This window comes from Citrus clementina, unplaced genomic scaffold (genome assembly GCF_000493195.1).
Source record: "Citrus clementina cultivar Clemenules unplaced genomic scaffold, Citrus_clementina_v1.0 scaffold_6, whole genome shotgun sequence".
In the NCBI taxonomy this organism is placed as follows: domain Eukaryota; kingdom Viridiplantae; phylum Streptophyta; class Magnoliopsida; order Sapindales; family Rutaceae; genus Citrus; species Citrus x clementina.
The window spans coordinates 8,644,551-8,660,003 of NW_006262139.1; the positions used below are offsets into that span (position 1 = coordinate 8,644,551).

Here is a 15,453-nt window from a genome sequence, read left to right on the forward strand (position 1 = left end):
GCATCGATCATGTAATCTAAGTGACAAATTTGATTTATTTCTTCTTCGATTAATATTTTCAGGTATTCTTAATTTCAAGAATTTAGAATATTTTAACATGGATTTTTGCACTGCCTTCAGCAACAGCTTTCTTCAAATGAGTGAATTGATGGCTTCTCTTAAGTATTTATCATTGTCTAGTTCTTATCTTAACGGAACCATTCTAGATCAAGATTAGTGTCTCCTCTTGTGAAAAATACTCGGGCCAAATAGTTTTGTTATCATGACCAAATTATATATGAGTAATGATACAGCCACAAACTCTTGTACAAACTTATTTTGTACAAACTGACGTGACATTAATTCATTGGTTGAATGAAAATATAAATTAATAAAAACAAATCATGTGGGCCAAGTGATATTTAATTCAACCAATCTTATTATGCCACATCAGTTTGTACAAAATAAATTTATACAAGAGTTTGTGGCTGTATCATTACTCATTATATATATATATATATATGTATTTGCCAAATGAAATAATAATTAATGCATCAAAATTATCAATTATATTCTATGTTACTTTCTCAAGATGTTAAAATATTTAACCACAGGACTGCATGTCTTTCCGTACGTTTATCATGTACAATACTGGCTAACACGTTAAAGGATTTTATGCATTTATGAATTGTTTTATATTAATCTTTTAGGCCTATGTGAGTTGGTGCATCTGCAAGAAGTATACATTGATCGAAATAATTTAAGTGGCAGCTTGTCTTGGTGCTTGGCAAATTTGAGTTACCTTTGACCGTTAGATGTCTCTTTCAATCAACTTACAGAAAATATCTCCTCATCTCCCCTCATGAATCTAACATCTATTGAGGAGCTGTGGCTTTCCAACAATCATTTCCAAATCCCAATTTCACTTGAACCGTTTTTCAATCACCCAAAAATCAAGATTTTCGATGGTGATATATATGCAGAAATTGAGACATCACATTCTTCTTTGACCCCAAAATTCCAATTAACTTCAATCTCATTGTTTGGTCATGGAGATAGTGGGATTTTTCCAAAATTCCTTTACCATCAACATGACTTGGAGTATGTTGATCTCTCACACCTTAACTTGACTCGAGAATTTCCAAATTGGTTGTTAGAAAAAAACACAAAATTGAAGAGGCTTTCCTTGGTCAATATTTCACTTTTTGGGCCATTTCCTTTGCCAATTCATTCTCACAAAAATTGAAGGGTCTTAGATGTCTCGAACAAGAAGCTCCAAGGTCACATTCCAATAGAAATTGGGGAAGTTTTGCCAAATTTGGTTGTTCTTAACATTGCCACCAATGCTTTTAATGGTAGCATTCCCTCTTCATTCGGTGTATGAACTTGTTGAATCGTCTAGACTTATCTAACAACCAATTGATTGGTAAAATCCCAGAACACTTGGCCATGGGGTTGCTTCTACTTGGAATATCTTGTGTTGTCAAATAACAGTCTGCAAGGTCAATTATTCTGCAAAGAATTTAATTTGACAAAGTTGAAGAGGTTAAACTTAGATGGTAATCACTTCATTGGAGAGATTCCTAAAACTTTGTCTAATTGTTCCGCTTTACAAGGATTGTATATCAGTGATAACAATATTTCTGGTAACATTCCAACACGGTTGGGTAACCTTTCATTTTTGGATGCTATTATGATGCCCAACAATCATCTTGAAGGTCCAATTCCATCAGCATTTTGTCAGCTTCGTCATCTTGAAATTCTGGACCTCTCAAGGAACAACATATCTGGAAGTTTACCTTCTTGTTCTAGTCCTTTCAATATCAGACGAGTTCACTTGTCTAAAAACATGTTACAAGGACCACTACTTGGTGGTACAATCTGTAGTAGCCCTTTCTTGATTACATTAGATCTTAGCTATAATTGCTTGAATAGTAGTATTCCAGATTGGATGAATAGGCTTCCTCAGTTGAGATACCTCATCTTGGCTAATAATGGTCTTGAAGGTGAAATGCCACTTCAATTGTGTTGGTTGAATAAATTACAGTTGGTAGATCTTTCTCATAACAATCTTTCTGGGAAAATTTCTCATTGCTTATATAACATCTCATTTAATTATAGAGAAGACAATCATGATTTGTTTGACCAAGAACCACAAATACTTTACCGGTTACCACAACTACGAATACTTTATACCAACTACCACAACCACAAATATCTTACCAGTCACAAAAAAAAATTGGATTTATTAACTACCAACCTTTAATGAGGGAGAATGAAACTATAGACTTCACAACAAAACAAAGATTATACACTTACAAGGGACAACCTCTGCACAGCATGTCTGGGCTTGATCTTTCTTGCAATAAACTCAGGTGAGATTCTCCTTCAAATTGGTGAACTGAGCAGAATCCACACTTTGAATTTGTCACAACAATTTGACTGGAGAAATCCCAGTGACATTTTCACACATGAAGCAAGTCGAAAGCTTGGATCTTTCCTACAACAACTTGATGTTAGGAATTTGGTGGGTGAAGCAGGACCGCAACTAAAATAAAATTGGAAGAAAATAAAGAATAAGCATAAAAAATAGATACCAGAAAATTACGTGGTTCGGCTTTTAGCCTACGTCCACGGGCGAAAACAGAAGGAAATATTTTACTAGTAAAAAAGAGTTACAAGTATTGTAGTATTTTATCTCACTTCCCAAAACCTCAATACACCCAAACTCTCAAATCACTATAACAAGAACTTATAATTTCAAGGTCTCTAAATTCTCTCTCGAAAAATGCTTCTAAAAAATTGGATGCTGAAATCGAAATGGAGCTCTCCCATTTTTATAGCCAAAATTGGCTATTAAAATAAAATATATATATATAGTTTTCTTCTTTTTCTTCTTTCTCTTGTCAAAGCCGTGTGCTTCTTTTCCTTTGGGCGGCACCTCCCTCATCTCTTTTTCTTCTGTTTCTCTTTTGTTTATTTCTTTGGACGGCACCTCCCAACCAAGACTTTGACATTCTCCTACTTGGAGATTAAATTGAGAATCAATCAATCTCCACACCATCCTTTCTGCTTCGCCATAATCATGTTGCCTACGTTTCTGCTAGGCTACAAGAGGATCTACTCCAGATAAACTTGTCAGTATTTATCAGCTTGGTCAAAACATCTGCTAGGTTCTCCTTCGTATGGATTTTATGTAAATCCACACTTTCATCTTCCACTACTTCTCGAATGAAGTGATACTGAACTCCTATGTGCTTTATCCTAGAATGAAAGATTGGATTCCTTGCAATATGCAAAGCACTCTGACTGTCACAAAACACAGAAATTTTCTCTTGTTTGTGCCCGAGCTCCTCCAATAACCTTTGTATCCGAATAGTTTCCTTGCAAGCTTGTATAGCTGCCATGTATTTTGCTTCTGTTGTAGATAAAGCCACAACGGTCTGCAATTTCGAAACCCAGCTTACAGCTGCTCTCGTAAGTGTAAACACATAACCAGTAGTGGATTTTCTTTTATCAAGATCTCCTGCAAAATCTGAATCCACATAGCCTCTGACAATAAATTCGGATCCTCCATAACATAATGCAACATTTGAGGTTTCTCTGATGCATCTCAGAATCCTCTTCATAGCTATCCAATATTCTCCACCAGAATTCGTCATGTATCGACTGACTGCTCCCACTGCTTGTGCAATGTCTGGTCTTGTACATATCATAGCGAACATCAAACTATCCACTGCTGATGCATACGGTACTCGAGACATATCCTTCCCCACTGCTTCATTTTTAGGGCACATACTTGAGGATAATTTGAAATTAACAGGAAGTGGGGTAGAAATTGACTTATAATCTTGCATAAGTGCCGCAAAATTTTCTTCAAGTAGTTCTTTTGTGAAAGCTAAATCTTCATGTTATTTCTATCTCGATGAATTTGCATCCCTAGAATCTTGTTTGCTGGTTCCAAGTCCTTCATTTCAAACTCCTTATCCAACTGTGCCTTCAATTCTTGGACTCGATCTTTGTTGGGGCCTGCTGCCAACATGTCATCTATATACAACAGCAAAATAATGAAATCATTTTCTTCAAACCTCTTGTAATATACACAATGGTCTGAACTGAGTCTGTTGTATCCAAGGCTTATGACGAAGGAATCAAATCTCTTAGACCAACACATCGGTGCCTGTTTGAGACCGTATAGAGATTTGTTCAACCTGCAAACTGAGTTTTCCTTTCCTGTTTCTGCAAAACCTTCTGGTTGGAGCATATATATTTCTTCTTCAAGTTTTCCATGAAGAAATGCTGTTTTCACATCTAACTGCTCAAGATGTAAGTCAAGTATAGCAAACATCGCCAAGACTACTCTGATTGTTGTGAGTCGAACTACCGGAGAAAATATCTCGTTGAAGTCAATATCTTCTTTCTAAGCATATCCTTTCACCATAAATCTTGCATGATACCGCTCCACTTGATCATTGCCATCACGTTTGATCTTGTAGACCCATTTGTTTCCAATGGCTTTTCTTCCGTATGGTAGTGGTACAAGTTTCTATGTCTTGTTCTTGTGTAGAGCTTCAATTTCTTCCTGCATTGCTGTCATCCACAAAGCAACATCTGAGCTTTCTAAAGATTCATGGAAAGTTGATGGCTCTTCACCCTCTGTTAGAAGACAGTATGCAACGTTGATTTCTGTGACATACTTCGAGTGCCACATTGGTGGTCATCTCTCACGAGTTGATCGACGAACTTTTGGAGCCTCGGACTCGACTGGTTCTTGTTCCTCGTGCTCTAGTGCTGCTTCAGAAGAATCTGAATCTTCTGGATTATTTTCAACATATACCGACACAGTCTCTGACTTTTCTTTTTTAGTGCCATCATCCTCATCTCTCCTTTGCAGTTGATCTTCTACAATGATAACATCTCTGCTGATGATGATCTCGTGGGCAGTGGGGTCCCACATACGATACCCCTTTATTCTATCAGCATATCCCAAGAAGATACATGTTCTAGATTTTGGATCCAGCTTTGTTCTTTCTTGGGCATTGTACATCACGTACACAGGACATCCAAATGCATGTAGGTAGGAATAATCAGTTGGCTTTCCAGTCCACATCTTTATTGCTGTCTTCAGCCCAATAGTTGTAGATGGCAATCGATTTACTATATAACAGACAGTTTTGGCTGCTTCTGCCCAGAATGAATTGGGTAGACCAGCAGTCCTCAACATAGCTCTTATCCGTTTTGTAAGAGTTCTATTCATCCGCTCTGCCAAACCATTTTGTTGAGGAGTGTATGCCACCGTGAACTGTCTCTGAATACCTTCTTACTTACAGAAAATAAGAAACTAGCCGTTTGTATACTCTCCACCATTATCCGTCCTTAAGCACTTGATCGTTTTACCAGATTCAAGTTCCACCCGCACTTTGTATTCTTTAAACACTATAAATACATATGACTTTTTGTTAATTAGATACACCCTACATCTTCTGCAATAATCATCAATGAAAGTCACCATGTACTTTGCACTTCCCATGGATATATCTGGTGATTCCCAAATATCAGAATGAATCAAGTCTAGAATGCATTTACTTCTAGCAATAGATCTACTGAATTTTAATCTATGATGCTTACTTGTAACACAATACTTGCAAAATGTTAAACTTACCGATTTGAGCCCCGGAAGTAATTTTCGCTCAGAGAGAATCTTCAAACCTTGTTCTGACATGTGGCCAAGTTTGAGATGCCACATCATCATTGACTCTTCTCCATTTGACACGACACACGCATCAGTCTCCTGTAGTGTTTCTCCTTTAAGCATGAATAAATCAGCACCGATCTTTTCTGCCTTCATCAATACAAGCGCGCCTTTAACGATCTTCATAATTCCATTATCCATATGAGTTTTGTACCCATGACTATCCATTTGTCCCAAAGACAATAGATTTTTCTTCAGGCCGTTGACATGTCGTACTTCCCCAATTGTGCGAATTGTACCATCAAATATTTTTATTTTGATAGTACCAATACTAGCAATCTCCAAGGCATGATCATTATCCATATATACAAATCCTCCTGAGATAGGTTTATATGTGTGGAACTATTCTCTCCTAGAGGTCATGTGCCAGGTAGCTCCTGAGTCTATAAGTCAGACATCAGACAGTTGTTTTCTGCCTTTTGAAACAGTTGTTGCTTCGCTGTAGAGAATTTCGCCATCATCTGAGGTACTTGCTACACACCCTCGAGCATTTGATGACTCAGGTTCTTTGCCCTCTCTTCTCTTCTGATTACTCCAACACTCTTTCTTGACGTACCCTTTCTTGCTACAGTTATAGCATTTAACATTCTTCTTACTTCTGAATTTTAATCTACCATGATTTTGACTCCCACTGGGGCCACGTTCCGTTGATCTCCCTCTCGTCACCGATAGCGCCTCCGCTTGTTGCGAACTTGCTTGTCTATTTTTCTTATTTTTTCGCCTGCTTTCCTCATTTAATACGGAGGCTGCAACATGACCGAAAACTTGACTATCCACTGGATTATTGTTCGTCAGGTTGATGATGAGTTGATCATACAAATCTGGTAGACTTTGAAGTAGAAGCTCTGCACGTTCATTTTCCTCTATATTATGACCCAACGTTGTGATTTGTGAAAATAGAGTCTTCAAGGTGTTAATGTGATCAGTCACCATTGTAGATTCCGCCATTCGAAGAGTATAGAGTTTCCTCTTCAAGAAGATTTTGTTGTGTAGTGACTTGGCCTCGTACAATTTTGTGAGAGTATCCCATATTTCCTTCGCTGTATTTTTCTCTACCACACTGGATAATACTCCGTCTGCAAGTGCCAAGTGTAGATTAGAAATGGCGTTGCCGTCTACCTCGTTCCACTTGTCATCAGTTATCTCCATAGGCCTTTCTCCAATTGTTGCCAAGCAATTATTTTTCCTCAATACTGCTTTTATCTTCATTTTTCACAACGAAAAATTATTTCCGTTAAACTTCTCAATTTCATACTTTGCCGCCATTTTGTTGATAAATACCGCACACAAGCTAGTGCACCACCATGAATAGTTGTGAGTATGTGTGAGAATACACACCAGGAAAGTTCCCAGGAAAGTCTAGAGGAGTCACAATGGTCCCACTTAAAACCCAGACTCCTTAAGTTCTTATCGCCTTTGTGACAGAACTTTCCTAGACATGTACAAAACCACATAGTTGCTTTACTCACACCACTATTCCCTGCTTTGCATCGCAAAATTCTTGAATCGCTCCCACCGTTTCACGTGAATAATATAGTATACGTGAACAGTACCGTATACGTGAATAGTACCCCTTATGTGAACAATACCCGACTCTAAAAATACAACCAATAGCTCTGATACTACTGTTAGAAATTTGGTGGGTGAAGAAGGACCGTAGCTAAAATAAAATTAAAAGAAAATAAAGAACAAGCACAAAAAATAGACACCAGAAAATTACGTGGTTTGACTTTTAGCGTACGTCTACGGGCGAAAACATAAAGAAATATTTTACTAGTAAAAAGGAGTTACAAGTATTGTAGTATTTTAGCTCACTTCCCAAAACCCCAATACACCAAAACTCTCAAATCACTATAACAAGAACTTATAATTTCAAGCTCTCTAAACTCTCTCTCAAAAAATGCCTCTAAAAAATTAGATGCTGAAATCGAAATGGAGATCTCCCCTTTTATAGCCTAAATTGGCTATTAAAATAATTTACTTTTTTTTTCTTATTTTTCCTCTTTCTCTTGTCAAAGCTGTGTGCTTCTTTTCCTTTGGGCGGCACCTCCCTCATCTCTTTTTCTTCTCTCTTTCTTCTTTTTCTTCTGTTTCTCTTTTGTTTATTTCTTTGGACGGCACCTCCCAACCCAGACTTTGACACTTGAATGGGAAAATTCCTCCTCAACTCATAGAGCTAAATGCATTGGCTATTTTCAGCGTGGCATTCAATAACTTATCGGGCAAAACACTAGATAGAGTGGCCCAATTTGGAACTTTCGAAGAGGATAGCTACGAGGGAAACCCTTTTTCTTTGTAGACAACCATTGCTCAAAAGTTGCAATGAAAATGGACCATCACTAGCTGTGACACCTGAATCTTCGATTAGTAATGAAGAAGATGATTGTTTAATTGACATGGACAGTTTCCACATCACTTTTACGGTATCTTATGTACTTGTGATCTTGGCGATCCTTGGAGTCTTATGGGTGAATCCTTATTGGCGACGCAAGTGGTTTTTTCTTATTGAAATGTGGATTACCTTTGGCTACTATTTTATTATAGACAATCTTATTTCCAGAAGATTCTGTAGTGGATTAATGTAGTTGCATTATTAGTGAATCTGATTGGCGATGCAGGTGGTTTTTTCTTGTCGAAGTGTGAATAACCTCTCGCTACTATTTCATTATAGACAATCTTATTTCCAGAATAGTGGATTTATGTAGTTGCGTTATTGCTTTGTTTTGTATGTAAATTTTAAAGATTTATCCAATAACATCATTTGTATATAATTAATGACATAGCCTGAAGCAATTTTCAAGATTTTGATCAAAAGTACGAGTCAATATACAAGATTGAAACAAAAAGAATATCAGATCCGAGTAGCTTCATGTTACTCTGTTTTTAATCACATTATTTTTGAAAAATAATTTTACGTTTTGGATTGACGCTTTGGCAGAAAATACCAACGTACTAAAAAATTAAACCTCATTGTTTTTTAAAATAAACATTAAATAACGCTAAACACAAAAAATAAGTAATCTCTTAATTAGTTATTCTCAAACCAACCACTGCAGGATCCATTACTTATACCGACTTCATTTTATTGAATATGAAATAGAAGAAGATGAAAAAGAAGATCAATTATGAAAACCAATAGTTTGAAAAATTCATATTAGTTAAAGCCAATGGGATTTTAACCTCGAGATATGCCCCCAAATAGATGGGACTGTAGATTGAATTTTTTGAGAGTTAGATGTTATAAATCTCCTACTGTTGGTTTTTTTTTTTCTTTTTTTTACTAACAGGATTGCATTCAAATGCTAGAAGAAATTGATCACTCACAGAAACTCTCTCCTCGGCAAAGTTTGATATGATATATTCAACGTTCTGTGTTACTGTTCTTTGATTTTAAAATTTTGTGGCCAATCTTTTAAATTTTTCCTGTTTACGACTGTTCAGCATATGTTGAAGTGTTTAAACATTTGCCAAGTTTTCAACCATTGGGGCCCAAAAGAGTTCCCCTGCATGCTGATAGTATTATAGACGAAATATTAGTTTGGCATTGATAAATACATGTTTGTTATACCCTTTGGTCGGTTTGTTCTAATGGTGTTGCTATTTCTTTTCTTTGTTACAAGCCGTCTCACCCCAACCCCAAAAAGTAAAGAAAGAAGGTATGAAAAATCTCGTGCGCATGTCCCAGCTATTAGTCTATGCAACACCTAACTTTCCTTCTCTCTAATTCCAGAGATGTCTTCCCCCGTGTGGATTTGGATGATTACTTTGTCTCACACACGGTAATCATTAACTTTTCATTTTATAATTTCTTTTCTTTTTCTTTTTTCCTCTTTGCATTAATATATAGTTTGTCTCGCTTGGAAACTTTAGTTCTTTCTTTAGAATATGTTTATCATACATGGATTGCTTCCCCTTGTCGCTTGTGAGATTTTATATTTTATTATTTCGAACTATCTAGATGATTGCTATTTACATGAACTCATCTGAATACTCAGAATTTCCTCATATTGAAACTTTGATGTTTGATGGCCTTAAGGATTGTTTCTTTTTCTTTTTCATTTTTGGAGTGGCTGAGAAACTAATAAAAGTATATTAGTAATAGGGAATTAATGCCCGTAGGAGAGAGACTAGAAGTCCACTAAAAATAAGGAAAAAATTCCTTATGCCAAAGCTACAACACTCCAATATGAGACTTTCTATCCCTATTAAGATAAAATTGCCTCCCAATTATTCAAGATGTGTATAAAAAAATACATTTTTAAATTCTGAAGAAATAGAGAAGCCCAGGATTTTAACTCTGTCCCAAAGATAACAGAATCCTCCATGACATAGTCCCAAAATTTCTTAAATTTCTTCCAGCCACAAGACCAAAAATATAGCCACTACAGCACAATCCAACTGATGCCTTCCCCCACCTCTGAAGCTTAAATTTTTTTCCCGAAAGGTCTAAATAACAGGGTAAAGGGCAGGCCATCTCAAATTGATATTCTCTTTTGATCACTAAAATGAAGCAATGGATAATGAAGAACCAAGGGCATGTTTGGTTATAGTATTAAGATGGTATTAAAATACTGTTCACATTAGTTTAATATCAATATCATGTTTAGCAAAATTTTGCAAGAGATTAAGGGGTATACTAATGCAATAAACTGCCACATTAGCTAAACCTGACTGGGAGTCGGGAAAAGCTAATGCGGCAGTTTGCCGCATTAGCTTTTGTGCTTTTGCATTTGCTGCTTCTTTTTTTTTTTTTTTTTTTTTACTTTTGCTTTTGCTTTTTTTTAATAATAATAAAGAATATAACTTTTTAATATAATATAATATAAAATTTTATTTTTTTATTTTTATATCATAATTATTAATATAAATTAATAATTTATTATTCATATTTCTAGTTTTATTATATTAAAAATATTACTAAATAATGTATTATTTAATTATATAATAATTAATATATCAAATTGCTTAATAAGTACTTCAATAATATATAAAAATAAGAATATAACTTGATATTACATTATTTAATTATATTATAGTAATTAACATATAAAAATTTAATATAACTAATAAAAATATTTATATATGAATAAATTTAAATAATATTAATTTAAAATAAATGTTATGTTGTCGATTATAAGGCTATAAGCTTCAATCTTTATGGAATTTTTTTAATATTTATACTAAAAAATAAAGTTCAATTTCTAAAATTTAAGACTTCTATATTTTGTATTTTTCTAGGTACTAATAATTTTTATTTTCTAAATATATAATTTAAGTTAATTACAAAAAAAAATATTACAGTACAATGTAGCACCAAACATGGTATAACATTATTATAATACAGTGCTAATTCAATACAGCAGAATACTATACATCAGCATTAAAATAATATAATATAAGATAATACAATAATTATACGCATAAGTGGTTAGTACATTCTGACGCTTTTGTGTACGCAAGACATATCAATCCTATTGATATTGGGATTCACTTTTGATCAATAAAATGACTTTGTGTTTTTAAACTTGGCTTTAGTTACAAGGCTTTGTATTCAACTATACTTTGTAGGTTTCTATTGTCCACTTGTTGTACACAAGTTCCTTGTTTTTTAGTGAGCATTATGTCACGGGATGAGTGTTTTGCGCTACGAACCTGTGCAGCACTTAGGAAACTCTTGTCGAAAATTGTTAAATAAGCATTTGAGCTTCTCGACTAGTTAAGCCTGGAGGTTTGCGTAAGAACCGGAGAAAAGAGAGCAATGAAGTCGAATAAGAGAAATTCATGCCTTATTTATAGGGAGTCTTGTCAAGCTCTAAAACTTTAGAGAATTCTATCAGCTTGACTAAATATCTAGATATTTACATATGCTAGAAATGTGTAGAGAATTTTAGATATGTACAAACTTGAGATGTGCAGTTAGCTAGAAAATTTTAGAATCGAGCCAAGTTAGCACTCTTGGCCTTATATTAGGCTCATGGCCTGAAATTGTGGACAATTAGGCTAGCAACTTAGGTGATCCACAACAATTAGCATTGGTGGGGAAGGAGAAAACAAAATCGAATTAAACACAAATGTTTCTGACTATGAAGAACAGTGAGTTCATTTCCGATCTGTTTCTCTATTTTCCAGCCTGGCAAGTGGTCTTTCAACTCATACGGTTCTGAAGAACAGTGAGCAGGCACCATGGTATTATTTTATTGCATGGTCTTGCTTTTCACATTGTAAGCCCAGCTTCCATCGTGGGTTATATAATTCACTTCGTCAAAGTAACCCTCAAAAAGCTTGTCACGTAAACATCAATTGACCCATCCGCAGCATGTTAATTGATATCCTTGAGATAAATTTATATGCGAATGCACCCTCGAATGCTTATATACATAAAATTTTCATGAAAGTTTGTGTGCCGGCATGCCTGCCTGTGAGCACGCTTGCACCTTTTGCACCTATTTTGAGTTTTTGTTGTCCGTCAGCTAATGGCTGGACAAACAGTGGTAGTGACCAAAATAATGATATTATTTGTTTATGTAATTTGCTAGAATGCTCTTTGTGATGCTGTGCTTCATCCACCGCAGGGCACCAATTTTTACTGAAGAGGTACTAGGTGAGGATGGAGAGGGTCAAATCATACCCCCACCTGAAAGGCCCTTCTGGGCTAAATATGTAAGTATTCTCAAATACTATTGTTGTATTCGAACAAACTGTGCAAGATGAACGATTGAATGGAGAAGTTTAATCAAACCGACCTATTTAGTTTGTTTTGGATTTTGGGCAAATTATTTTGGTCCACATAGAAATTGGTAACATCTTCATCATATGCAAGTGACCCGGAAAACATGAATCAAACTGATTATTGAACTTAAATATATCATCTCTTTTTCAGTGGATGTGCTTGATTCTCCTGGGACTAATAGTCATCAATGCCCACTACAAGAAAAAACAGAATACTTGACATTTTTTACTTGATAATTTTTAAGAAATATCAAATATATATGACATTTTGTGAAAAATTGAGTAATTGTGAAATATAAATGACAATTTATTTAAACGTCAAATACTTATGACGTTTTACCAAATAAGTGGAAATATATTATATATTTATTGAATAATTACCATTTACGTTTTCCTTTTATTGACTTAAGAAAAAAACAAAAACGCACATGTTGTGGACCTGTAATTGAAATGGTATTAAGTCCAGATGCCCATCTTGCCCGTCTTCCAAGAATTTCAGCTTGCTTTAGCCTAGTGAGCTTGTTTCGTTCACATATCACATTTGGACTTAATATTCAAAGTAACAGAGGTCCGACCACACGCCATTCCAGAGCTTGTTTCGTTCACATATCACATCTTTTAAGAAAATTCAAGCTCGTATTTCTTTTCAATAATCACCTCGCATTTTTTATCAATCACTCAATTTCGAATTTCATCTCCATCCTCTTTCGAAGAAGAACGCACAAAGAATTTCAACTTGCTTTAGCCTCATTGCTTCTCGATTTCAGGTTTTGTTTCCTTTAATTTTGATAATTTTTTTCTACTTCTCTCTTTCTGGTTTGATAATTTTAGGGTTATAGTTGAATTATTTGTATTTTTAAACAATCTAGGGTTGATTTAATTGATTCCAAGTGTCGTATCTGCTCTGCTATTTGAATGCACATTACTTGTTTGATGAAATGTCTCTTTAAAAGATTATTTTTGTTTTTAACAAGCATCTTATTGAGATGTTTCTCGTAATATATTAACGTAATGCACTTAGCTTCATGTTGTGAAAATTTTAATGTACTCGCAAGCGCACGAATCTAGAAATAGAGTAGTGGTAACGAGGTCGATCCCACAGGGATTGTTATAAATTGAAAAGTCTAATTTAAATCTAAAATTAATATTAATTCTAACCTAGTTGACCAAATTGAGTTTTATGAGAAATTAAACTAATTAAACTAAGAAAACAATTAAAGCAAATGAGAATTCAATGAGATAAAAATTACCAAGGTTTCGGAATCCACCACTATTCAACTAGTAATTATCTAATTATTAATTAATTCCCAATTTTAGAGTGACAACTCGAAATCAATCTGTGTCATCTCATGGATATAACAATTAAGCCCAAGTAATTAAATCTAATGTAGGTTCTTTTTCTGCTTAATAATATGACATCTAAGAATCTCATGTAAACACATTGAATAACAAAGAGTCAAAGTTTCCTAAGCACTCCATGTAAACAATTTAATGAAAGACATAAAATCAAAGATAATCATGTATAAACTTTATAGATCCAAGCATAGAATTAATCGAATATTAATCCTAACAATCAATAATGCATGACAGAATTGATGAAAAGATTTTATTAACATCCAATTAATCATGTGAAATAAGAACCATAATCATCAAAGAACATATATAGGGAATTAATTAAATAAAAAGATAATTATTTTATTGAATAGGGTTTCATCCTTAACCTCAGTGTAAGAAAATTAGCTAAACAACTTGAATTGGGAGTAACACAAGAAATAAAATCAGCCATGAAAGCTGAAATATTGCTACTGCCGATTGCTCTCTTCCAGCCCTTGCGTCTGCACTCCCTTCTGGCGGCTCCTCTAATTCAAAAGCAAAACTCCCTTTTATATTGCTTGGCCACTGAATCCTATTGTGATTCTAATAACTAAACCAACTTTTACAAGCTAAAGCCCTAAGCTTGCCACGTAATTGAAAACAATAAAAGCCAAAAGCTATTGATTTCCTTCCTTTATTCTACTTTGACTTTCCATTCAAAGGCTTAGTTAAGAGCTTTGTTTTTATGTGCTGCCCACTTTAGCTTTAACCTTCTTCTTTGTTTGCACGTGGATGGTGAATGCATTTGTTGAGTTCGGTTTTCTTGGCTTGAATTAACATGCATATAAGCATAATTGCTTCCAAGTTAATTAATCTTTAATGCTCACAAATTGAACTCCTTTGTGCCCTTTTTATCCATAATCTCCAATTAATTCCCTATTCAATAAAATAATTCAATTAATTAAAAATAACAAATAAATATAACTAACAATTATTTAATTAATGGTAAAATATGTATGTATTATATGCTCATCACTTCAATTTGGTATGTTTAATACATTTTAACAAAGGAAACTTACAGAACTGCAACAATTCTCAAATTGCTTGCAAATTAGAAGTAATGTTATTGATTTTTATTAATTAATGAGATTTTAATTTATTGAGTCTGTAAACTCACTCTAAGAAGTGATTATTGCTTCAATTTAGTCTGTTTCATACATTTTCATTCTCATTATAAATGACAGTCATCTCTCATTTTTTCATCAATCACTCAACCTATAAAGAAGAACCCACAAAGAAGTTCAACTTGCTTCAGCTTCATTCGCTTCTTGAATTTCAGGTATTTTTCTTTTAATTTTGATTTTTTTAATTCTCTCTTTCTAGTTTGATAATTTTAGTGTTATACTTGAATTAATTGTATTTTTAATTGATACTAAGTCTTATATCCGTTCTCGTTCAACAAACAAAGAACGCACAAATAATTTTCACTTTCATTCTTAATTAGTAAAATTGTGATCTCATTGCCTTATTTTTTGGGGTTAATTATATAATTTTATCAGTTGTTCTTGTGGTTGCAAACAATATCATTTTTTAATATTAATAAAACTAAATGAATATTATGTGATGCATTTGCAGGAAAGTTAGTAGTTTAAATATGGATAAATCTTGGATGTTGATGG

The 15,453-nt window shown here is 34.2% G+C and overlaps 1 protein-coding gene across 1 annotated transcript in view; it reads left to right on the forward strand.

Moving 5' to 3' along the window:
* Positions 1-15,453, forward strand: part of LOC112097331 — a 19,857-nt gene that overhangs the window by 2,227 nt on the left and 2,177 nt on the right. Inside the window, exon 3 of the mRNA XM_024182516.1 lies at positions 1,596-1,985. Coding sequence (XP_024038284.1) covers positions 1,596-1,985 — 390 coding nt within the window. The remainder of the gene's footprint in view (positions 1-1,595; positions 1,986-15,453) is intronic.